At 34.8% G+C, this 27,131-nt stretch overlaps 1 protein-coding gene across 1 annotated transcript in view; it reads left to right on the forward strand.

The window, feature by feature from the left end:
- Positions 1–27,131, forward strand: part of LOC150101152 (protein zyg-11 homolog B-like) — a 287,455-nt gene that overhangs the window by 46,269 nt on the left and 214,055 nt on the right. Inside the window, exon 2 of the mRNA XM_090401483.1 lies at positions 1,377–2,292. Within this exon, the coding sequence (XP_090257609.1) occupies positions 1,436–2,292 (857 nt within the window). The 5' untranslated portion in view covers positions 1,377–1,435. The remainder of the gene's footprint in view (positions 1–1,376; positions 2,293–27,131) is intronic.

Genomic DNA, 27,131 nt, shown 5'->3' on the forward strand with positions numbered 1-27,131 from the left:
CATGAGCACTGTCTTGCTTATTAGAGGTTTGAAGGTCTCTAGAGCAAGATGGGTTCTGGATTATCTGAGCCTTAATTCATCCATAGTATGCATGCTATTGTACTATAGGTTAACAGACTTTGTGAGTAGAATTAACATCAAATAATAAAGGTAGTGTATAAGTTACTGTGAATGTTTTATAGTGATTTGATTGTTATCATTCTCAAGATTAAATTGAATGTGGAGTAATTGGGAAGATGCAAAATGGAAACCATTAAAAATAAAAGGTGACATAGAACAAGAGACATGTGGTGCACAAAACTTCAGGGTAATGGGAGAAATGTCATCAAGAACAGGATAATTTTAATAGCAAGTTTAGACAATATTCTTCTGAATCATGTCTCAACTGGACTTCTGAACCTCTCTTCATTGCCATAGGCTCATTTTCCTAAGTATGCATTTCTCTGACATTATATTCTACACCACCTGAATCGTTGAATCTGTACATATTACATGGCTCATAGCTCCACTCACTCATTCCTTTTACACTGGCATCTCCTTCCCCCTTTTCATCCTTCTATCCCTTCTGTTTTTCTCACTCTCATGTATATCTTGACTTTTTTATCACTTTTATTTTTGTTCTTTTCACATAACTAATCACTTCTCAAAACTGTTCATCTCATCATCCACAAATTGCTCATGCCTTTCACCTCTTTGTTCACCACTTGAATCTGTCTTTTCAAGTACCCCTCCTCTTGCCTGATATTTATTCTTTCAATCAAGACATCTGTCAGTTCCATAGTTCTTTCATACTGTTAACTACCACATTCTCCTCACTTCCCATCACATTACTTCTATCTGGTACTAAATTGCATCCACACCTACGAATTCACTTGTTTCCAACACATTTCTGTTTCTTACTAAACCAGTAAGGCTTGTATTCAGATTTTCCAGTGCTTCTATGTTCAGACACATGCATATGTTCTCATTCTTTACTTGCCACATTTTTAATACATGAGAATTAAATATGTTACAGCTGTATCCTACTGTGGAAGTTTATAGTATGCTATCTAAAATTTAATCATCAAAAAGCAGCAAACTGAGTGAAAATAAAGTGAATGTTATTATCATGGCAACCATGATAAAGCAATATGATGAAATACTGACTTGATACATTTATTATCAGGTAGATTAGCCCAACAGATTCATTTAAATTTTCATTGCACACGGATTTTACTTATCATAAAGTAACTATCAATATAAGGGTTTAAAATATATTTGTTTTTAATATATCAGTAAACAGCATTGTTTGCAAAAATTACTCTTTCTTTTCCTTTCATATTTTTGTTATTTGCTTGTATTTTTATTTTTTACAGCTATTTTGTTTATCTTTATAGGTGTCATACTTTTGTTGAAGAATGGTCTTAGATCTTACTTAATTTCAGAAAACTGAAACATGTATGAGTCACCGTTATCCTTGCATGATTACTGTCTTGATTTTATTTGTGAAAATATAAGTGCTATTTGTGATATACAGACCAATTTAGATGACCATGTTGAAAAATATGTATTTAGAGATCCTGATGTATTTTTTCCAAGTGAAGTATCACAACAGCTCTTAGAGACCTTAAGTGAAAAAGGTTTTTTGACTGATCAGGTATTAACATTATTCGATGCTCAAGTTACTAGGTTGCAGAAAGTACGCATCCTCAATGCTTCAAATGTTACAACTAAAGGGCTTCGGGTACTACGATCTCATAGGATTACTGATCTTGAAGTTATAGGATTATCTAAGGTGACTGTAAATGATCTGATAGGGTGTTTAGGTGAGCAGACCCTACAGAATTTGAGGTTGTTGAATGTAGCCTGCAGCACTTTTATAAACTGTGAAAAGGTTAAAGTTGTTATTGCACTTTCTAAACTCAGGAACTTGCAAACACTAAATGTTAGCAATACAGAGTTTAATAGACAAAGCTTAGGAATGGTAACAGAAGATCTGCCATTTCTGGAAAATTTGGACATTTCCGGAACTTTGGTCAATGATATTTCACCATTACGGAAATGCAAAGATCGTCTGAAGTCTCTTACAATGTACAATTTGAAGATGTCTAACTATGATGAATTCATTCCAGTGTTATGTGAACTGCATCAGTTAAGACACTTGGATATTTCAGATGATAAAGATGATCCTATGGAAATGTTAGCGCCAGGCAGATGTAGGATTTCAGACCTTCTGACAAGAAACAACTGTCTTCCTTATCTTAGTTCATTGGACATTTCTGGAAAGGAAGGCATTGATAGAGATGAACTCAGGTAGGTTACTATTTTATTATGCTGGATTATGCTTATTTCTAATTATATATCTTTTATTTCACTTGTATTTGCTTTTTCATAATCATTTATGTTATCAGAGATCCAGGCTGCTGCATAACTGCAGTCTGGATCTTTTCCATTGCTATACTTTCCATTGAAAATCATGCTGTCCTAGTTATTTCCTCTTCCTTTTTTGTTCATTCCACTTTTCCAAGCAAAATTTTATTCCTTCTTATATTTTTTATATAGCTCCTACCAATAAAAGGTTATATGCAAACCTATGGTATATTTCATATTTATGAATTTAGGGACACAAAACACACGCGTTGAAAAGATTTTACTGATTAATTATAAAATAATAACTTTATGTTTTGACCCCTGTATTGAGGTCATCTTCAGAAGGATACATGTGTATAAGAACAAGTTACATGCTGTTGCACTCTGTACAAGTAAATTACATCTATGTTGTTAACTAATCTTTTTTCTTAGCCTGCTCTCTAGTGATAAAAAAATAAATTAAGTAATTAAAAAAATAAAATAAATAAATAAAATAAACAAAAATAAAATAAAAACTACAATAAACTCTGCTAAAGTCCTCATGTACTAGGCTTCTTCTGGAATTATACAGTTTATATTGTTATATTACGATTATCTTCTAGATTTGTACAGCAACCTGTACAAATCTAGAAGAAACAAAAAAAAAACACTTCACCAAGTCTTCTTGTATTGAGATTTTTCTTCGTGGTTGTTATGAAGGTTGTAGATGGGACCTCCACATTCTTGGAATTGTTAGACCATCATTTTTATTCAGATTCGGATCATGTTTGAGCATTTCACATGCTTCCTTGAATTTCTGCTCGAACCAGGTTTTGGTGCGGTGTAGGGACTTGGTACCTTTCCAGTCAATTCTGTGGCATGTTTGGAGTGCGTGGTCAGAAAGACCGGTTTTTCCAAAATGGAGATATTTTATGTGACGTTTGTGTTCATCCTTTCTGATTGGGATTGTTCGCCCTGTTTCCCCCTACGTATGGTATGTTACATGTGCAATCTATTTTGTAAACTCCTGGGTGGGACAAGTGTGGCAGGGGATCCTTGGAAGAACTGAGTAGGTGTCTTAATTTTGTCTGGGGTTTAAAGGTGGTTTTGATGTTGTATTTGTGTAGTGTTCTGTCTATTTTTTCGTAAATGCCTCTAACATATGGTATAGCAATAGCATTCTTGAAATCTTTTTTGTTATTAGTGGTATCTTTGTGGAGGATCTTGTGAATGGTTTTTATACTGTATCCATTTTTTATAAAGGTATGTTTGATGGTTTCATATTCATGGTTAAGAGCTTGTTCATTTGAATAAATGGTTTGAGCTCTGTGTTTTAGGGTGCTTATGACCCCCTAGTTTTTGTGTTGGGTGGTGATAAGAAGTTTTGTGTATGTACTGGCCTGTGTGTGTAGGTTTGCGGTAAACTGAGAAGGAGAGACAGCCTGAAGGAAGACGTGTGACAAGTGTGTCTAGGAACGGAAGAGAGTTTTTTTTTTTTTTTTTTCAATTTCAGTGGTGAATTGGATGCATTTGTGTTGTTTGTTCAGGTGGCTAAGGAATGTATCTAGTGCTTGGCGGCCGTGGGGCCAAATGGCAAAAATATCGTTGGCGTATCTGAGCCAAATTTTGGGCTTTAGGCACGCCGATTTTAGAGCTCGTTGCTTAAAATCTTCCATATAAAAGTTCGCTATTGGGGGGGAGAGTGGTGAGCCCATGGCGGTACCCTCTTTTTGAGAGGCTGAGAGAGTAAAGTTATTATTAATCAGTAAAATAATCTTTTCAACACGTGTGTTTTGTGTCCCTAAATTTATAAATATGAATGCTGCTCACTGTGTAACCTTAAAAGAAAGAGTCACTATGGTATATTTGTTACCCTGGATGAGCTAAGAATTTTTTTTGTTTATTTTTATCAGTTTTATATATTTTTTGTATTTTTTAAAATTTGTTTTTTAATGGTCCAGAAACCTTGCTCTATAGACCAAATATGGAACCTTTTTCAAGCTACTTCAGGCCTTCAATAAGCTGGAATAACATATAACATTTTCAAATCTTGATACATCTCTATACGAAGATCAAGCTGGTTTCTTTTTAATTGTTCTATTTCTATTCTATTTTTGTTCTGTTCTGTTTTACTTATTTTATAGGTTCTCGATTCAGGATGCATTTGATGTTTTTATGGTCCTACCTATTTACATGTCTTTGTCTTTTTAATGCTGATTTTCATACCAAATTTTTTACAGGTTATTCAATTTGGTCAAGGTTTCTTTTTAATTGTTCTATTTCTATTCTGTTTTTATTTCTATTTTCTATTTTTGTTCTATTCTGTTTTACTTATTTTATAGGTTCTCGATTCAGGATGCATTTGATGTTTTAATGGTCCTACCTATTTACATTGTCTTTGTCTTTTTAATGCTGATTTTCATACCAAATATTTTACAGGTTATTCAATTTGGTCAAGGAATCCTGCAAACTTGTTCTGGTCTGGATTTATTTAAAAGTATAACATCATCTGCATAAAGTAAAGGGCTAAGATTAACATCTCCATTTTTGATATCAGGTTTAATATCATTTTTTTTTATAGTATGATCCATATAGATGATGAATAACAGTGGAGATAATGTACACCCTTGTCGCACATCTGACTTCACTTCTAACTGCTGACTTACAATTCAGATATACACAAAGTGTTGTTTGATATAATGTCCCATTTACAGAATAACTACTGTAGTGTTTTAAATAGTTTTTCTCTTGGCACTTGGTCATATGCCTTTTCCAGATCTAAAAAAAAATTAAATATGGATCCTTGTTATATTCCCATGATTTCTCAACTATTTTGTCTTCAAGTGAAAACCTGATTTTGATAACCTCTGTTTGGTCTGAACCCAGCTTGATCTTCTCAAAGCTTCTCTTCCACAATTTTTCTTACCCGTTTCTCAAGAATACTTGCATAAATCTTACCAGGAATGCTCAGTAGAAAAATTCCTCTGTAATTCTACAGAGCACTGTTTGGAGTGCTCTACTCCAATCATCTGGAACTCAACCTTACTCTGACCAGGCTTTCTGAATTATGCAGTGTAGCCACTGTAAAACTTTTATACCACCATATTTTAGCAGTTCTGGTTGAATAGCATCTACTACAGCTGCCTTTCCACATTTCAGGTTTGTGATATTTTTTCTACTTCAAGTACAGATATATATTCCAGATGACATTCCTGCTGAACATTTTCTATCACCATGCTGTCGCTGCTTGTTTCATTTAGCAGCCATTCAACTAATTACTTCATACATCAAGAATATCTTGATCCTCAGTTTTCATGTCTCTTTTATCATTCATCTGTAATTCTTTTTCAGTACTCTTTTTTTTCCATTTCTGGGCTTTTTCAATAGCCTCCAGAATATTTTACCACCTTCCTGATATATATTTTCTATGCTCTTACCAAAGGCTTCCCATGACTTTTGTTTAGCTAATTTTACACATTGCTTTACTCTCTCACATTTTTCTCTGTATTCTCTAAGAGCACAAACTGACTCACTTGCTAGGAACTTTTGATATGCTTTCTTCTTTTCCTTGGCTGACTCTTTAGCTTCCTCAGTCTACCATGGAGTTCTGATTTTTCTGTTCTTGCATATTACCTCACCACATGCCCTTCTGGTGAATCAGTTTTCTTTAGGGTTTGTCACTGAATATCCAAGGTTTGGTTCTTGTTTTCAATAATGTTTGTGTATTTGAGCCTACAGTTCAATACTAAATAGTGATCACTTACTATTTGGAATCCTCCATGTGCACTTCTGTCTTGAACCAGTATGAAAACATCACTGTTGATAATAATATAGTCAGTGAGACTTTTCTTATTTCTTGCTTGTTCTGTCCATGTGAATTTATGCACATTTTTTTTGTTGGAACATGGTATTAGCAATAATTAGTCCATGTCCTAAGTAGAAATCTAATAGATACTTACCATTATTATTAGCTTTGCTCTTTTCTCTAAATTTTTCCAAAATATTTTTGTATGTCTGACAATCATTTCCTACTCTTCTGTATTGATCTCCAACAAGGACCAACTTTTCCCTTTTCGTTGTCAGCTGCCTTCTCTAATGCCTCAAAAAATTTCTCCACTTCTTCCTTAGTAGAACCTTTTGTGGAACCATAAGCACAAAAAAGTCTCATTGTCCAGTTCCCCATTCTGATATTTGCCTACATCATTCTACTTTGTATTACCTGCCATTCAAGAAGATTATCCTCATATTTAGTTTCTAATATTATTTCTTTTCCCTTATTGTTATTTCTTGAATATTTTGTATTTGTTTCTTAGAAAGATCTCAACTGTTTTTGTCTTTTGTTTTGGTAATGCCTTTTATATCAGTCTGGTAGTTAGCCAATTCTTCTGCTATTCCATTTCTTTTCCATCGATGCTTCTTATGTTGGCGCTAATCTTGATTTCTGCTGATGTTGAGTTGGGATTTGTTCCAGTAGCTGACTTTATTTGCTTTTCACCCTGGTTCCCTGACGAAAACAATGGGGCTTTGTTTAACTGAGCAATGCTCTAGCTGGCAGGAAATTCTATGATTGTACCATAATTGAGTTATGGTTTAAACCAGGAGTTGGCATACTTTTTAGGCCATCAATCCTTTAATGGAATCCTTGATCCCTCATCAACCCCCATGTTAAATAAATGAATAAATATAATCAATAAGCCGGCCTGGTTGGCCAAGTGGTTAGCGTATCTGCTCTCCAGCCAAAAGGCTGTGGGTTTGAATCCTGCCATGGGCATGGATGTTTGTGATGGTCTGTGAAAATACTAGTAGTAGGCAGTAGATGGTGTAGTTGCAGTTTGTTGTAGATAGTGGAGACAGAGCTGTAGAGTAGGTGCCCTCCCTCAATGAGTCTTTGAACTCCCTGGAGGTGTCATGTAATAATAATAATAATAAAGTTTCGATCATATCTTTAATGACTGGTATGATGATGATCTCCTCACCAATGGTCTGTGGTTTTCCTTTCTTTGCTATATTAAGAGAGATGCTGTGTGATGCCTTCAGTCCTCCTTCATAAACTCCACTGGCAGGTGCTTTTAAAAATGTCTTGAAATTTGGTCATTTTATGATTTTTTTCTTTCAGTGCTTTGAAAAAATTAAGATCTTTGTTTTTCTTATCACAGTGAATCCTTTCAAGATGGTCAAGAAAATCTTTGCAGGCTTCATGCCATTGTTACTGTAAGTTTTTTTGCATAATAGGCACATAGGCATCGTTTCATTGGTAAATGATGGTATGCAAATATTAAATACTCTTGGCACTTCTTACTATCAGGATGGGTGCTATAACTTAAAAAATTACACAGTAAATTTAAAGTTATCAGATCACTGAACACCACTCTGATAGCTATGGGTGATAAATGTGCACTAACCCTGATTGTCTCTGTTCTTCATCGTGGAGAGCGTGTGCTTCTCCCTCGTTGGCTCAACCGGTTGGTGTTGCATGTTTACTAAGTGTTACTCAAAATTGTTTTAGGTATTTATTTGACCCCATTTTGACCCCTAGACATTTATTGACCCCTTGGATAGCACATCGACCTCTTTGCCAACCCCTGGTTTAAACCAGTAAGAATGCAATTTAAAAGTGAGCTATATGCCTTGGAAGCAGAGTGTTCACTTATAATATAATATTGTCATTAATGTTTGTGTTGAGAACTAAGAACTGCTCAGAGCATGCTTATATCCTCTGATCTTTCATCAGGAGGATATCAGAAAAATCCTCATTACTCTTAATACTAATGTCTCGATCCAGATGACATCCCTCAGTTTGGCTAAAAACTTGTGCTCTCGAATGAACACCCATTATTCATTGCTTATATCAGCTGTCATACTTGTCTGGCTACCTCGACGCATGCAAGTAAGTCTTTGTCCAACCTTTCCTTAAAAAGGGAGATAAAGGGGGGGGGGGACTGATCTTGATCAGGCTGCCATCTCATTGGTCTTGAAAGTGATGTCATCACTCATCTTCACTACCTGGAGACCCATTGTTTAATTAGTGATCACCATTATGAATTCTGCCATTCTCATTCTATAGCAGACCTTTGCTTCCTTGCTAACTTTATCCTCCTTTGGACACTCTCATGGAAAGATTTGGACAAACTCATCTTGCTACTTGAAATTTCCAAGGCATTTCTAATATTGAGGCCTTATCACCAAAGCTACAATCTTATGGTCTCCCTCCTACCCTTTGGGATGGGATTGCCATTTTCCTCACTGGTTTATTGCAAGTCATGGTGGATGGCTTCCTCTAATTGAATATCCTTATTAGTGATGGAGTACCTTGTATGCTCAAAATTCCTTCTTCCTGTATATCAGTGACTCTCTCTGTTATTTCAAATTTTATTAATAGTTTGATGATGGTGGAAGAGAAATGGAGTACTCTCCATTTCTTTTCTTCATTCAAGAAACCTCCCTTTACTCATGCTTCAAGATCTTCAATAACTCTTAACTGTTGCTCTTCTCACTATTCCCTAGACAAGTGAAGATAATATAGTGAATTTCAATGCTCTCAGAACAGCCTGTCTTATTACCCTGAAGAAAGATTCTTCCTCACTCACCTCTTACTTTTGTTTTGATTTCTACTCAAGATCAGTCCCCCCTTTCCTGGACTGACTTTCATGTGTTGTTTATTTCTATAAACATATTATATCCATAGCCTCCAAAGAACTTAGTAATCTTATTCATTCAAAACAGTACTTCTCTCACTCAGCTCCTCACAATATGTAGATTCCAAATTTAGCTGAACCTAAACATATGGAATTGGTGCACCCTAATCCTAAGAATTCTAGATTGCATACAGAAGAGTGAAATCTTCCTAATAAAGTGACACCTCTCACAGACTTTGTCCAGTCACTTTCTCATAGGTGCTCGGTTTCTGCATTATGTTTTTTTTTTATGTAGGTAATTTCATGAGTTTTCCTCCACTGAATTGTCATTACCATTCCTTCACATTTCTCTACCAGTGGCTGCTGATGAGAACATAAGCAGCCACTGGTCAGCATCCATACACAGTTTAACTCCAAGCATATCAAACCAACTTGTGATCTTTTTCTATACATCCCTGTTCTTTGGAATATTCTTCTTCATACTGTTTTTCCAAATGAATATGACTACAGCTTTTTTTAAGAAATTTGTTAATAAAAATTCCTTCTTTTTCCTTGTGTAACTCACATATGTTATTACCCACATGTTCTTCTGTCCCCAAGATGGTTTGAGTCCCACGTAGATAAGAGCCTTCCACAGTTCTCTATCCAAAGCAAACTCTTTCATATGCCAACAGCTTTGAAAGTTCAATGCTGTTAGGATTTAATCCCTGTTCATCTTGGTCTTCTCCTGTGTCTTGTGCTGTCCATAGTGTCCTCAAATGGCAGGTGAGGAAGTCTGTCTGGTTTCATTTGCAATATGACCCAACCAACGGAGTTGATAATTTTTAATTGTGTTAAGAATTGTTAAGTTAGGAATTAGGGATATTTAAATCTTGCAGCACTTTGTACATTAGTCTTATGTTTTGTCCAATGAGTTCTGTTGAATTTCCTGAAGCATTTTATTTCAAAAGCCAACAGTTTCTTGTGTTTCTTTTTTAAGGGCTAAGTTTCTGTCATGTAGAGAGGTGTTGGTAGTATTATATTTTTGTATAATTGTATTTTTAGTTACAGAAATTTTGTTTTCCCAATTTTTTTTATATCTAAATGTAATAAAAATTTTTTTTTGAATGTATGTATTATATGTAGTTTTTGTGATATGTGGTGCAAAGAAGATGAGTGTAGGTAAACGACCTGTATGAGTAGGCTTGCAATATACCCCATATGAAAACCCTTTTTCAACATTATTAATGGTTAAAATATCTAGGTAGGGTATATCAGCATAAATTTTGACATTTTTTTTTCCCTTTTCAAAATTAAGTTATTCACTATTATTTACTTTAATAACTTCTAATTATATGAAAGAAAAAAAGGGAAATGCTTTAACTCTTTTCTTGCTGTGGGAAAAGGGAGGGGGAAATATCGATCTTATAGCAAGCTTGTTTTATCAGCATCAAATTTCTGATAGGTACCTTCAAGGGATGTGCAGAATACTATGATAGTGCAACATGATTAAGTGTACATTTTTTCCAACATCCTACACTTTTCTCCAAATCAGTCCGTTATTTGCTAGGACTAAAATTTATAGCCTATCTCCCCTCCACCCAAATCATCCATTCAATCCTTTCTTGGGCTTTTCTGTATCACTGGGTTCCATTCATCTCTTTAATCCCATCCTTCCATTGTTACACCTGATATCTTGAGAATATAATATCCTCAGTTATCATGGTGTAACATGAAAATTAAATAACATAAATAAAAACCCCTGCATAAAAGGAATAATTTAATTAATAAAATATTCTTGCATCCAGTATAAATTGAGTAAAATGTAAAGGTCTATTGTTTAGTTAAGATAACAAAAGAAAAGAATGTATTAAGATGTATTATGACTAAACAAGGAATTTGTATTAAATAAGTAGCTAACTAAGAATTAATATAGTAATGCGATTAAGAATGAAAGAGTTATATACATAAGTATAAAAGAATGAGTCTTGAAATACGCTATGTAAGAGGCTACAGATTAAGCATTAAGTAGAATTCTGAGAAAAGGTTTAAAAGGGGGTTAAGATAGAGGCTAACAAGAGAAATAACGGAATATCGCTTAGGGCCTATACCCGGATAGAAACTTCGTTACGAGTTGCCGATCAAAATGACGTATGGCGGCCAAATGCTACCCAATTGGTAGACAGATGGAAAACAAGTAGGAGGCGGGAAAAAGAAGTAAGAAAGGGCGCCGTTAGGAGAGCAGCTATAAAAGGGTTGGTAACCCCCCCCTCGAGGCTGTTCGAAGAGTAGGCTCTTTTGGGTTTAGGAGAAGACATTTAGATAGTCAAGGAGGCTTGAGGCCTTTGTTCCTTTTGCCAGAGGAGAAGAAACGTTTGGATAGTCGCGGTGGTTTGAGTTTGGTTTTCTAGTGGATTTCACGGTGTTCCTGAGTGGAGAGATATGGCTTATATCCTCATGCCACAACAAGGAATCGAAGGTGAGCGGGAAAGCTATTCCCGTATTCCTATGTAGAAAGCGAAATATGCCATAAAGTCATAGGAAGCTGTGAAAATATCGATGTCCTCGTTTCGGATAGTACAGCCGACCGCGCAGATGTTTATATAGCCCTGAATTGCAAGAAGTTATGCAAGCAAGTTCGTTCAGTAGAAGGTAAAGGCCCGTAAGTGAAGCTAAAGAAAGGTATTGTGAATTTTGTCTTATGTTAACTAGAAGTTGTTTGTGATAGGTACCATTGTCATAATACGGAACTGTTAAAGTGATTAGGGAGAAATTATAATAGGACTTTAGAATTTGATAGAGAGTGTTAAAAGTAAGCCAGCTAGTGTTGATAATTTGTGATTAATTAATTGTCCTAAGAATCTTGAGTGCCTACTATATTGTAAAAGGAAAGTTAATGACATAGTTGTGTGTTAATGAAGTAAATGGTTTTGTTAATATTGAGTTTGATTAGTGTGAATTGAGTAATCAAGTAGCCTGAGGAATTTGAATGCCTAGTGTGATGTGTAGAGAATTGGAATTGTCATAGGTATGTGCTAGAGTAGTTAATGATTTTGTTAGTGTACTTGAAGTTGAATAATCTAATAGTGTGTGGTAATCTGATTTGTCCATGTTATGTGAATTCATGTTTTGTATGAAATTTTGTGGCGGCATGATCGTAGTAACTTTTGTCGAATGATAGCCCATCTACTTGTATTAAGCTAATTTTAGTGTGTAAATAATTTAGTTGAGTATTTTGATATGTACCATGTTTAGAGAAATAATAAACCTTTTGTTTAATGATAAAAAAGTTGTCTGATATCGCTAATCCAATGCACCGCTTAGAAACATTCGAGCCTAATCACGCGGAGAATTAATGTTGAGTAACAAGAAATAGTGTCACGACTGCAACAGTTACACTTTCAGATATTTGAGTTCCTTTTCTCTGTTTATGTATAAAATATCTTAAACTAAATATCCCAAAGAGTGCAGTTAAAATACAAATACTAGGGATACTACGGGGAACAATAACTCAGATATTAGTAGGAATTTTGGTGATGTCTTGAAAGTAGAAGTTAGAAGAATATAGACGAAGGCAATTTGTAAGACAAACAAAAATCGTAAGATAGAATAGGGACATAACACCATTGATATCAGTTTTTGTCTATTTTTGAGTGTTCTTGCAATATGATTCCCATTGCCATATGGACCCTTTAAATGATTGTTATGACTGTTACCTTATTCTACACTCTGACTCAAGTATTGCACTTTCTGTTTAGAATGATAATACTGATTAATAATCTTTCAATTTTTAATATTCCTTGCATTAATCATATGTAAATCAGTTATCCATGACCAAAAAAAAAAAAAAAAAAAGATTTTTTTTTTTTTTTTCTCCCTAAAATATATGAATTTTTAAAAGCGGAAACCTTCATTAGTGTTATCAATCTGACCAGGCCTTCTGAATTAAGCAATGTAGTCATTGTAAAACATTTATACCTCCACATATGAACATTTCTGGTCAAATATTATCTATTCCAGCTGCCTTTTCAGGTTTTTTATAATAAAATTAGTTTAATCCTTTATCCAAGTGTGAGCAAACAAAGTTCGCGCCTGAAAGTATCTTCAGGACTGGGGTAAGGTGGTACAACACCAGGGCAACTCGTTGCAAAGGTGGAGCAAGGTACCAGCACTACTATCTTAATATCTCCTATAATGCAAAACACATCTCCTTGCAGATATGTCTAATGTTATGCATTAAGGGAAGGGCCACTACCCAGACTAGTTTTGACCTTTATTGAGGTCTCTTCAGTGGGAGCCAAGCCTAAGTGGAGATACCAGGCAGAAGCATTAGCAGGTCATCTCCACCTATAGGAGTTGCCAAATGGTGTGCCACCCTTTTTTTTATAATAAATTACTCTGGATTTAGAGAAAGATGTTGAAAGTTTATTTTTCACCTGGTTAGAGTATAATAAAATTTGTTTAATCCTTTATCCAAGTGTGAGCAAACAAAGTTTGCACCTGAAAGTATCTTCAGGACTGGGGTAAGGTGGTACAACACCAGGGCAACTTGTTGCAAAGGTGGAGCAAGCTACCAACACTCCTATCTTAGTATCTCCTATAATGCAAAACACATCTCCTTGCGGATATGTCTAATGTTATGCATTAAGGGAAGGGCCACTACCCAGACTAGTTTCGACCTTTATTGAGGTCTCTTCAGTGGGAGTTGTACCACCTTACCCCAGTCCCGAAGATACTTTCAGGCGCAAACTTTGTTTGCTCACACTTGGATAAAGGATTAAACTAATTTTATTATACTCTAACCAAGTGAAAAATAAACTTTCAACATCTTTCTCTAAATCTAGAGTAATTTATTAAAAAAAAGGGTGGCACACCATTTGGCAACTCTGTAGGTGGAGATGACCTGCTAATGCTTCTGCCTGGTATCTCCACTTAGGCCTGGCTCCCACTGAAGAGACTTCAATGAAGGTCGAAACTAGTGTGGGTAGTGGCACTTTCCTTAATGCATAACATTGACATATCTGCAAGGAGATGTGTTTTGCATTATAGGAGATACTAAGATAGGAGTGTTGGTACCTTGCTCCACCTTTGCAACGAGTTGCCCTGCTGTTGTACCACCTTACCCCAGTCCTGAAGATACTTTCAGGCGCTAACTTTGTTTGCTCACACTTGGATAAAGGATTAAACTAATTTCATTATTTTCAGGTTTTTGATGGCTTTTTCTGCTTCAAATATGGATATATATTCCTGATTTGCATTTTTGTTGAGTTTTTCTATTGCCATGCTCTTACTGCTTGTTTCATTTAATAATCATTTCAAGTATTTACTCCATGTATCAAGAATATCGTTATCTTCAGTTTTCATGTCTCTTTTACCATCTCTAATTCCTTTTTCAGTATGCTTTCCTCCAATTCTAAGCTTTTTCAATAGCCTCCAGAACATTTTGCCACCTTCCTGTTATTTATCATCTATATTCTTACCATGGAAGGATGACCTAGTGGAGATGGCTGACGAATGTCGGCATCAGGAAGCATTTCGTAGAGAAAGTTGGGGGCAAATGAGGGAAGCCTATAACCATAAATAGTTATAAAAAGGGCCAGAAGAAGATGTTCTTAGCAAAGTCTTATCTGTGAGTTTTGTTTGGCTAGTTTTGCACAGTACTTCACTTTCTTACATTTTTCTCTAAGAGCACAAGCTAATTTACTTGCCAGAAACTTTCACTATGATCTCTCCATTTTCTTGACTGCCTCTTTAACTTCCTGAGTCTTCCTTCCATGGAGTTCTGTTTTCTATACCTGCAGACAACCTCACCAAATGCCTTTCTGGCTGAATCAATGTTTTCTTCAGGATTTGCCCCTAAATATCTGATGTTTGGTTCTTGTTTTCAGATTCTCACTTTTTCTTCATTTGTATATTTTAGTCTATAGTTCACCTCCAAAAGCTGCTCAACTTTGATTCATTTGAAAACTTTCTTATACGCTCTTCTTTTCGATATGAAATTCGATTTTTCAAATGGTAAAAAAAATCACTATATCACATGTCACAGTAGATTGATGTGTATTGTAAAGTTTGCAATAGAAACTGATATTCCACAAGAATGTTCTTTGAATAATTCTCTTAGTTCTCTATATTAATATTCAGCTGACTGAAAATCCAATATATAGTCCTGCTGATGACAGTGCTACACTCCTCTTTCTCATTTGACAAACTTTGCACTATACAAATCGCAAAACTTTCAGAATATCAACTTGTAGAATCTTAAATTCTAATCCCTAAACAATTCTTCAATTGGATTCTGATAACCTTGTTAATTTCAATGCTAAAAATTTAATTCAAAAAGAACTTTTCAAACTTTTGATAGAAAATTAAAACACAGGCCAATTATAATTATTCAAATCATTTATTTCAATCAATATACTCTCCCACAGCTTCGATACAGCATTTGGCACGGTCAATTAATTCGTTAAATGAGTTTTTTTATATCGGTTTTTTGGATACTGTTGAGGATCGTGATTACTGCCGCTTGTAATTTTCAATGGTGTTGTATTGCTTTCTTTTCATCGGCAAATGAAGTTGGGGGAAGAGAAAGAAGTCACAGGGTGCTAAATCAGGTGAATACGGCAAGTGATCCAACACACAAACTTGGTTTTTGCTCAAAAACTGTCTCACAATGTTCGAACGATGAGATGGTGCATTATCGTGCAAAGTGACCAGCTGCCTGCATCATGATATTCCTGCCGTATGTGACTAATTTTCGCTATCAATTGCTTCAAAACTTAGATAAAACTCACCATTGACCGTTTGGCCAGGCAGAATGAATTCTTTGTTGATAATGCCTTTGGAATCATAGAAACAAATCAGCATTGTTTTACTTTTGACTTCTCCAAGTGACTTTTTTTTGGATGCCCCTCTTCTGGTGGTTTCTATCAGCACACTGGCACTTTGTTTCAGGCTCATACTCAAAACACCATGTTTCGTCACCAATAACGATCGTTTCAAGGAAGTTTGAGTCCTTACAAGCGGTTTTAATGAGGTCCTTGCAGTGTTTAATTCGATACATTTTTTGGTCATCTCACGGACAATTTCGGGTTTTCTTCGATTAAATCACGCATTTTTTTTAATGTTAACTTCACTCAGTCCAGTTTTTGGATGTCCTGGCTTTTCGTCGTCCTCAAGCTTCTCGTGACCACTTTGAAATCGCTTAAACCACTCACAAACTTGAGTATGGGATAAGCATTCATCACTATATGTTTTTTGAAGCATTTGATGCATTTCAGTAAAACTTTTACCAAATTTAACACAAAAGTCAATCGCAGCTCTCTGTTTCAAACTCATTTTTCGACTGTTCATCAAAACACACTGTCACTCTTGGCACTATAACTCAGTTTCTAATGAAACAAATGTCATAACAGTTGACACAACACTAATGAAGGTTGCCACTTTTGACAACAAAAATATACAACAGGAGGCCCCACTAGTTTCTTCTATTTTTGAAAAGTTTGGTTTCTTTTTGAACAAAGGGTGTATAAAGTTATGCTCACCCAAAGCATCCTCCAAGTCTGGGTGGGGAGAGCACAAGCATTGTCCAGCACAAGAAGTGCTTTCAAAGGTAGATTGTTCTTTTCAAGGTAGTTTTTTTACACTGGGGGGAAACACTTCATGGATCCACTCTATAAAAAATGCCTTGTTGTCTAAGACTTACTGTTAGATCTCCACATCACATCTGGTTTACTTTTTTATTACATTGTTTGATATAAACACTGGGATTTTCTGAGTGAAACGCTAACAAAGGTTTAATTTTATACCACTAGCATTACCCCACAACAAGAGTTAACCGTTCCTTCATTGATTTGTATCCTCGCAGTGCTTTCTCTTCTTATATGATATAAGTTGGCTTAGGCATCTTTATCCAGAAAAGTCTTGTCTCGTCACAATTAAATCCTTGCTGAGGAATAAATCTTTCCTTCCCTGCACAAATTTTAAATTCATCCACAAATTGATTAGCAGCCTCTTTGTTAGCGCTAGCAGCCTCTCTGTGCCTTACTACATTATGGATCCCCGTTCTCTTTTTAAAATGCTCAAACCATCCCCTGCTAGCTTTAAAGCCATTACTATTGGCACTAGATCCTAGGGGTTGAATACTATGTAGTTGCTTAGCTTTTTTTGCAAATTCTTGCCGCCTCCATCGTTAATCCACACTAACAAAAGTTTCTCCATTTCTTCAACAGCCTGAGATATTTTAAGATACAAAGTTTCACTCCTTTCACCACATCAGCCTTTTTAATCGCATCTCTATTTTTAATAATAGTACAGATTGTCAATTTTACCGTGTTATAATCTTTAGAAAGTTCAGAAATAAGAGGTCCATTTTCCCATTTAGGTATAAGTTCTTTCTTGAGTTCAATAGTTGGTGTGTGTGCTCTTTTTTCTGTTTCTTTTCATCACTGCACTTTTTAGGAGCCATGTTAACTAATTATTAAATAAACATCACAACACAACTGGAAAAAAAAAACACTTTGAATTAGAGCGTAAATTATCAAAATTACAATACACACTAAAGAGTGGATTCACAGCACTTGAATAGAACCAAACGCACTGATGCGAACTGATCAACAACTGTGGAGATAATGCCGGCTCACACAAGTGTTGGTGCATTCATAAAACGAACGTTTGCCAATTGGTAGTACAATAAAAAAAAAAAAAAAAAAAAACACTTTTTTATTAAATTATTTTTCAATGGAACAATTTGTAAAATGATTTGTTCATAATTGCAGGCGTTTGTATGAGGAGGTTTCACTCTGTCTGTGTGTGTATATACACACTCAGAGAAAAAAAGTTGCATACAACAATGGGTTTTTGAGCAAAATAAAATAGTGGTTAAATAGCATTTAAATTTTAGACTTTTCATATGAACCTGGATCTTTGAATGTAAATTAGAAACCATTATCTAAAACCAATAATTTATGCAATTATTTTAAACAAAGAGTCCTCATTTCTGTAGAAAAATAAATATTCTTTAATTATAGTTTTGTATTTGTTTGGATTGGTTTCACTTCTTACAGTTAAATGTAGTGTATTGAATAATTTTGATGCTAAATAAGTATAATGTTTGTGTATTGCTTCCTTATATGATTTAGGAACTATATATTTTATACCCTTATGCAGGGCCGTACTTACACTTTTCCCGAGGTGCTAGAGTACTCTGGGGGCCTCCTCCATTGTTTGGAGCCCTTAAATGGGCCCTAATTTTTTTGGGCCTCCCAGCTTGTTCACCTGTGCAGAGAACAGGTGCACCTGCCCTTATGACTACTAAAGAAAACATCTTTTTTGATATTTACGTATTCATTATTATTTTTTTATGAATAGCAGTAACCTATAAACATCTAGGGGGTAATATGTTCAGTATGGGGTATTTATTGCACATGGTAGTAACCTTGTATTTGTTTCTGGTTAAGATTTGAATTACTGTATTCTGAGCTGAAACTAGAGGTTTCTAAGTAGTACGATAGATTCCTCCCCAACTTAAAATTCCATATTGTAGTTGTGCTTTGAATCCATGCAGAATATAATATTTTTAACATATTTAAATAGGAAAGTCTGTTTAACATAATTATCGCTTTATTTTTGACATTGGTAATGTGCAGTTTCCAACTTAAATTACTATTCGTTTTTAATCCCAAATAAGTTAATACATAGACTTTTCTATATTCCTGTACAGTTACAATTTGAAATTGTTCTGCAATTCCAGTCATGTAAGAATAATTGTGCGGCAATTATTTTACATAAATAAAAGCTCATTTTACTTGTTGTATTTCAAAAGTTAAAATTTACACATTTATTTGATTACAACCAGTTTGCTACTTTAAAAAAGATCAGCATTGACTGTGTCTGAAGGGAAGATTAGAGTCATATCATCTGCAGAAGTGTTTATTTTACTGTTTAGTTCCTAAGAAAGATTTTTGTGGTACACCCACAGTCAACAGTTTTTCAACTTCTGTAGCTGTTCTTTATTTTTACAATTTGATTCTAGCATTTAAGTAATTTTGAGCCAGTTTAGGACAGTCCCTTGTGTTCCTGTGACTTCTTATTTTTTTAAAATTTTAATTAAAATTTCATATGATACAGATGGCAGATGTATTTTCTATGTTCTTCTAGGCAGATGTTTGCAGATCTCCCAGTTGGACCATAATATGATAAATTGCAAGAAGAAGGAACATTGTAAATACCTGGAACAGAGAGAGGAGGTAGAGGATCCATGGTGTCCTATATATAATGAACAACGATAGCATTACTCTCATAATACAATTTTATGAAATAAGTACAGCACAAAGAGAAAAAATTAAACAGCAGGTTTAATTGTTTCAATATTTCAGCTGTCTCATTTAAATACTCAATAGCATTACTATAATCAGTATGTTGAGAAGGATGTGAGGAACAGTTGATTTGATCAAGAGCATGTTTTATGTAAGTTCAGCCTGAGTAGAAAACAGAGACTGGAGACTCTATTAAGAAGGGTTTGATAACACCATATTGTTCAAGCTTAGCTTACAGCTGAACCCTCCTTTATTCATCAGACCTTCTGGTCCAATGGTTACAATGCCAAAAAGATCAACAAATTAATTCCTCACATCCCTCAAAGCATATGTGTGTTGACTATAGTAATGCTGTCAACATTGTTCCTTATATCTGGGACACCGAATAAAAATAGCCAGAACTCTAGAAAAGTAAAATTTAATTTAATCATTGCATTCAAACCTCTTCTGAAGCTGGCTACTTTTCCAAGAATCCTCTAACCCCCCCCCCCCCCCCCCCGTTCCTTGTTCCCATGACTTATCATATTATGGTAAAACTAGGAGATGTGTAAACATCTGTCTAGTAGAATATAGGAAATATACATCTGCTGCCATAAGTTGGTCAGTCAGATTGAGTTGACCATGTCTTTTTATACCTTGCACAGAATCAAATGGAAGAAAATTGCTATGCTTCACCATAACAAATACAAACTTGAAAGACTTTTTTTTTTTAGAATCAGCAGCAGATTAAAAAAAAACAAAAAAACCTCATCTTAATAAATATGATTATATGGAACTTCCACAGATTTGGGAAACTAATTATTAGGCCTTTCTCCCAAGAGCTAATAAGATTAGCTGACAGCATCCATTGAGGGCATCTCTCATAGGACTTTAGGCTTTCAATCTAATTTTTTTTTCCACTTAGTGTTTTATGCAATTTTGTGTGTGTGTATGTGTGTTGCAATTTTACTATTGTTTCCTTGATGATGTCTTGGTGACAGAACGAAATATAGCATTGATTAAACATGTTTAATTATTTATGTGCTGTATTATTCTATTATATCTTTTTTTAATATAAAAATTACTTAATTTGTTAAGTTTATATTATAGCCTACAAAACTTGGAAATCTACATGAAAAGGATTCCTGTCATGTCAGGTATCTTCTCCCTCCAGGAGATCAACTACCATGTGTCTCCACTATGTCTTATACTGCATTCCTCATATGAAAGATAGGTCCAGTCTTCTATGGTTTTCATCGATCAAGTCTTTGTCTTCCTCTCCTTCTCTTTCCCTCAACAGTTCCTTCGAGAAGTGTCCTTTGTAGGCAGTTATATCTGAGAATATGTCCGAAATATCTGACTTCTCTCTTTTTAATTTCTTTTATCAGGCTTCTGTTTACGTCCACCATCTCTAGTACCTCTTCATTTGTCTTTCCATGATATCCTCGTAATTCTTCACAGCATCCACATTTCAAAGGCCTCCAGTGTTTTTTATACTCAGATTGGAGAGTGTCAATGTCTCTGCTCTGTATAACAGTTGGAAATTCTTAGTCTTGTTTTCAGATTTAATTTTCTAGATGTCAGTAGATTTTTCATATTGTTGAAAGTTGACCTTGCGGTTTCAATCCTTTTTCTAATTTCATCTTCTGTCCTGCCATTCTCTGTGATCAAGTGTCCAGGATATATGTATGTTTGCACCTGTTCTAATTTATTTCCTTTTATATTGATGCATATTTTTGGTATTTCCTATTCTCTTGACATTATCATGATTTTTGTCTTTTTGAAGTTGAAACTGAGGCCATACTGTTTGCTATACTAAAGGTCATATTTTGTTTTCAGCTAGAAGAACCATCTCATCTGCATATCTTAGGTTATTAATATTTCTTTTCCCTATAGTGATTATTTTGAGGTTATTAATTTTATTAAATATTTCTTCTGTGTACAGGTTAAAGAGAATCGGAGACAAGACACAGGCTTGTCTCGCACCTTTCTGACCTAGGAATTCTTCTGAGGTCTCTTTAAGCTCAAAGATGCAATCTGTTCCCAGTAAAGATGAGTTATTAGCCTAATGTCTTTTCCCTCCATGCCTATTTTTGAAAGGATTTCAATTAATTGCTCATGTTGAACATTGTCGAATGCCTTTTTGTAATCTATGAAGCAGAGGTACACATCTTTTTGTTTTTGAAGATATCTTTCTATGATGGTTCGACATTGAAAATATCTTCTCTTGTGCCTACATTTTCCTTGAATCCACTTTGTGTATCATTTATTTCTCTTATTTCTTTCAAAAATAATGTGTAAGAGGACTTTTGATACTTGACTTCAGGTTCAGAAGAGTTCAGGTTAATTGTCCTGAACTCTGCACATCTTGTAGCTTTGGGGGGGGGGGAATTGGAACGAAAATTGAGTGTTTGATATCTTTTGGATAGAAATCCAGTCTCATATATCTTATTGCATAATTTTGTTGGGAATATCAGTCCTCCTTCATCTAGAGTCCTCAACCATTCTGCCAAGATATTATCTTTTCCTGCAGCTTTATGTGGTTTTAGTTTTCTGACTGTGTTTTCAACTTCACAAAGTAAAATGGATGGGCCTTTTAAATCTGTCTGTTCAGGAATATTATTTCTTTGTTCCTAGCATAATTTCCTTGTGTATTCAATCCATCTTTCCATGATTTTTTTTTTTTATCCAAGGATTCCAAATGGAATTGAATAATAATTTTTTTTTTTTTATCTTATTCAGTAAGTGAAGTGACTTTAATTACTTTCACAATATACCCTCTGTACTTCAACTCTCTATCCACACTCCTAAATCTCTGGCTTCATTCAGTTTTCTGGAGTCCATTTCCTTCAGTGTAATCTGTGTAGCTTATCTTCCAAAACTACATAACTATACACTGAACTAGCATCCATCATGCATTTTACACATTGAATAGCAGCAGTCCAAGCACAGAGCACTGCAGAATACAATTAGCCACCTATATCACCTTTATATTCAGCACCATAGGAATATATTAAGATATATGCATACGTACAGGAATATCGAATATTTTGAAGGAAAGAGAATGCCTTCTTTTAAAAATTATCGGAAATATGAAAAAGGTGGTATATGAGGGTGGTCTGAAAAGTTCTTGACCATAGATGGCAACACTATCAGCAAGATTTTTTTTTCTTCTAAGTTGGTACATCTGTCATAAGCATATCAATGGATAAAATTGAGTATTGTGCAGTTATAAAATTCTTTGTAAAAGAAGGTTTAACGGCAAAAGAAATTCATTCAAAGTTCATAAAAGTTTATGGGCAATCTTCTCCATCATTTTCGGCAATTAAGAAATGGGCAGCCAAGTTTAAACATGGCTGGACCGTCCTTGAAGATGATCCATGTGAAGGACTTCCAAAAAGTGTAACAAGACCAGAAATCATTGATCAAGTGCACGATATGGTATTGGATGACTGGAGAGAGTCAAAGTGCTTGAAATTGCTGAGAACTATAGGCATTTCAAAAGAACGTGCAAGATATATTTTGCATGAAGAATTGCAGATGAAAAAGCTTTTGAGGAAGATGGGTGCCGTGCTTGCTCACAGTGGATCAAAAACGCACTTGCATGAAAATCTCTGAATAGTGCTTGGAGCATTTTAACAAGAACCAGCAGTCAAAACAGTGGACAGAAGCTAGTTGTTCAGCACCAAAGAAGACAAAGACAAAGTCAGTTCCATCAGCAGGAAAGGTCATGACATCGGTGTTTTGGGATACTAAAGGCATTTTGTTTATTATCTTGAAAAGGATAAAATAATAACTGGGAAATATTATTCCGATCTTTTAACCAGACTAGACAAAAAAATTCGTGAGAAAAGACCTGGTTTACAGAAGAAAAAAATCATCTTTCATCAGGACAATGCACCTGCCCACAAAGGTGTTTTGGCAATGGGAAAATTAAGGGATCCGCACTATGAATTGTTGGAACATTCACCCTGTTCCTCAGATTTGGCTCTCTCTGACTTCTATCTCTTTCCAAAACTAAAACTCTTCCTCCTTGGTCAGTGGTTTTCTTCGAATCAAGAGGTGATTGCAGCTGTAGAGGGATATTTTGCAGATTTTTCTGAGAACCACTACATGGACAGAATAATAGCTGGAGCATCGCCCGAATAAATGTATTAGTCTTAAGGGAGATTATGTTGAAAAATAAAAATAATTTTGAAAGTATAAATTCATTTTTTCATTGTTAGGCAGAGAACTTTTCAGACCACCCTTGTAAATGATTATTGTTTCCCATGTTATGTGGCCTCCATAGCCCATTATTTTTACTAATTGTTTTCTTAATCTTACCTTCCTTATTTCTCCTCTTAACCCTTGATATTTAATCAGCTATTGGTGTACTGTTATATATTTTATGACTGTCTCTCTTTGAAAAGAGATCAGTACATAGTGGAATAGCCAATTATTCATTGTATGTTATTTCTTAAAGTTTTCCTTCATTAACCGTGTTATTGGATATGCCACAAAGTTTTATTGGTATTTAAGTGTACAGGGTTATCAGATCTTAACTGAAGAATTAATCTTTAAAGCGACATGACTATTAACAGCTGTTTATAGTCATGCCACTTTAAAAACTGTTATATTAAAAAATACAACAGTTTTAAATTGGTTTAATTATTGCAATTAGAAACTGTTGCTGTATGCTAGAAATTAATATTGATAAATAATATTATTTAAAACTATTTTTGATGGTTACATCATAAAGTAAGAATCTCCCAAACTTTCAGGGAAGAGAGAGACGATCGTTCATAGTCAGATTTGGCTGATATAAAAATGCTTCGCAACTGTCTTTGAAAAGGCTTTCATGTTTAAACCTGCTTCTATGGAGAAGACTAGCTTCATCCCACTGAATACTGTGTTTTGTGTCAATACTATGTTGTGTCAGACCGGACTTTTGAGGTTTCTTATATTTAATATAATATTGATGTTCATTAATATTTTTTTTCCACAGAATGGCCTATCTGCCTAAAGTATGTTAGATTACATTTACATGGTATCTGGTAAACACCAGCTAATGATAGAGGTGATAGTTTGTCTTTTGTAAATGGCAACAGATGAAAAATTTTGTTGTTGGGAAAATATGTGGGATGATACTTCTTCAAATAAGATGAAACTTGTTCAAAATTTGGGATTGAAACATCAGTATATAATTAGTAGTTGGATGGATGAAAAGTAGTACATACTATATATCAGAAAATAATGCATAGAGGATTCTTGAGCACAGACGATTGGAAAAGATGATAAAAATTTTAAATAAAAAACTTATGGAATGAAAATTGATTTAAGAGACATAAACAATGAAAATAGGAAGAGATGACAAATTTTCAATAAACTAAATAATCTAAATAAAATTAAATAATCATAATTGAACAGGTAAAGAAATTTGCATTTCTTGGCAGAAATGATTTTCAACTACACATCATCATCAAGCGTATCAAGAATTTAGGCCTAGCATGGCCTGTTCCAGCCTTAGAAGTCATCGTTGAATTGTTTAAGAGGACGTCCTGGTTTTCTTTTTCCTAATGTTTTCTATTTCTATTTTACTATTTCTATTTCTATTACTATTGTATTTTACTATTTCTGTGTAGTTGAAAAAATGTCTAATGGCATTTTTTCAACTACACAGAAATAGTAAAATACAGACTTAACATAAGATAGTCTAACAGGAATAAATTACACAAAATATAGGTAGAGAAAAAAAACCGCATTCAAAATGCCTCAAACTAAAACTATGAAAACCAGTGGTAACATATGGAGTCAAGACATGCAGACTCGGAAAGAAATACAGAAAAACAGAACATTTGAAATTAAATATTAAGAAAAACAAATAAGATCCACTGGTTAGAACACAAAACATATCAGTATACCCAAAAATAACCAGAATTATTTAAAAAAAAAAAAAAAAATTCTAGTCTCTTTCAAAGTACTCTCCATGTGATTCACTGCACTTGTCCCAATGTTTTTTCCACTGCTTGAACTGTTCAGCCGGAATACTCTTTATGGTCTCCATTGACTTTTCTTTCACTTCATCTACATCAACGAATCTTTGCCCTTTCATGGTTTTCTTTATCCGTGGGAATAAAAAGAAGTCACATGGAGAGAGAGAGAGAGAGCAGGTGAGTAGGAAGGGTGGGGAACAACTGCCATCTTGTTTTTCCTCAAGAACTGTTGAACAGACAAGGCTGCATAGGCTGAGACATTGTTGTGGTGCAGCAACCAATCTCCATTACTACACATTTCTGGCTGTTTTCGTCACACATGTTGAGATAAAAATGTTGGCTTGCTGTCTGTTTAGACGTAACAAATTCTTTGTGTACAATTCCATTCACATAAAAAAAATTAAAAAAAAAAAAAAACAGATCAACATTGTCCTGATGTGCCTTCTTGGGTCCCATTGAATTTGCATGTTTCCATTAGCTTGATGCTTGTTTTGTTTCTGTATCATAACTGTAGCACCAAGGTTCATCAACTTCTGAAAGAAAGTTCTGGTCATTAAAAACTTGCTCCCTCAAATTGCAGCAAACGTTTGCACCATTTTTTTTTTCTTTTGATCCTCTGAGCAAATGAGGTACAAATTTAGCAGACACACATTTCATTTGCAAATCCTCTGTTAAAATTTGCTGGCATGAACTCCATGACAAATTCTTCAGAAACTTGCTCAATGGACAATCTTCATTAATTGCCTGGTTTTGTTTTCATCATTTCTGCTTGTCGAAGGTTGGCCAGATCATGGTTGGTCTTCAACTGACATGTCCTCATTTTTGAAACAGGAAAACCATTCATAGACCTGTATTTTGCCTAAAGTGTTGTCCTTAAGCTTGCTGAAGTATAACTATACTTTCAGCTGCGGTTTTTCCCGAAAGAAAACAATTTCATGCACGCTCCTATTCTTTGTGGTCAGCCATAAGACAAACTTGCTTGTAAACATTAACAAAAAAAACAGCTAGAACAATGAACCAGTTCAAACAGGATGACACCACTTGCCAGACTGGTGCAGAAAACTATGCACTCGCGATGCCTAGCATCAGCATCCGTAAATAGAAAATTGTGTGTGTGCGAAGTTCAGATTCCAGTTATTTTTGGTACCCCCTTGTATAAGCAAGTCAAACACAAACTAAACCACATAGAAGATACCACAGATATAATTCTTAACAATTAAGATGGTTTGGACATCTCCAAAGAATGTTCTCTCAGAGATTACTGCATAGCCTTGAAAGGAATTATTGGAGGAAGACTATCAACAGGGAGACTAAAAAGAACTTGACTTCAGTCTTTGAAGGAAAGATCACAATTATTGAGATTAAGAGATGACAGTATTGGCCAGAGATTGAGCCAGATGGCAAAGATTTGTTTATAGGAGACTCAACCTGTCATGTAATGAATGAGAAAAAAGAATAAGATGAGAAGTGGTGCCATCTGGATGAGAGAGGTATAGGTGAGCAGAAGTTATGTTAAATGATCTTTGCAAAGTGCCAGAAGCTATGGCTTCCATTTAGACAGGAGATAAGCTTTCTGCCATTGGCCCTTTCTGAAGTCAGATTTGGTGTTGATGGTTATTTGGCATTTAATGCATGCTTATAGGTGTAACATAACTGAGTGTGGGCTGGTATTTTTGATGCAGTCATGTGGTCAGCCATCAGCCAAACTTGCTTGTAATAGTAAGCTGATGTTTTTTTCCCTTTCAACTTTCTGTAGTAAGCAGATGTTTTTTTCTTTCAACTCGCTGGTATCATTCAGAGCCAATCACAAATCCATTTAACCAATATACTATCTATTCCCATCTTTTGCGGCTTCCATACCAACTTATCATTTGGTAATCTATCAAACACTTCTTTGAGAAGTTCAAGAATATCACTGTATA

This window comes from Typopeltis vanoorti, chromosome 12, assembly GCF_054136105.1.
Source record: "Typopeltis vanoorti isolate ZY-2024b chromosome 12, IOZ_Tvanoo_1.0, whole genome shotgun sequence".
In the NCBI taxonomy this organism is placed as follows: domain Eukaryota; kingdom Metazoa; phylum Arthropoda; class Arachnida; order Uropygi; family Thelyphonidae; genus Typopeltis; species Typopeltis vanoorti.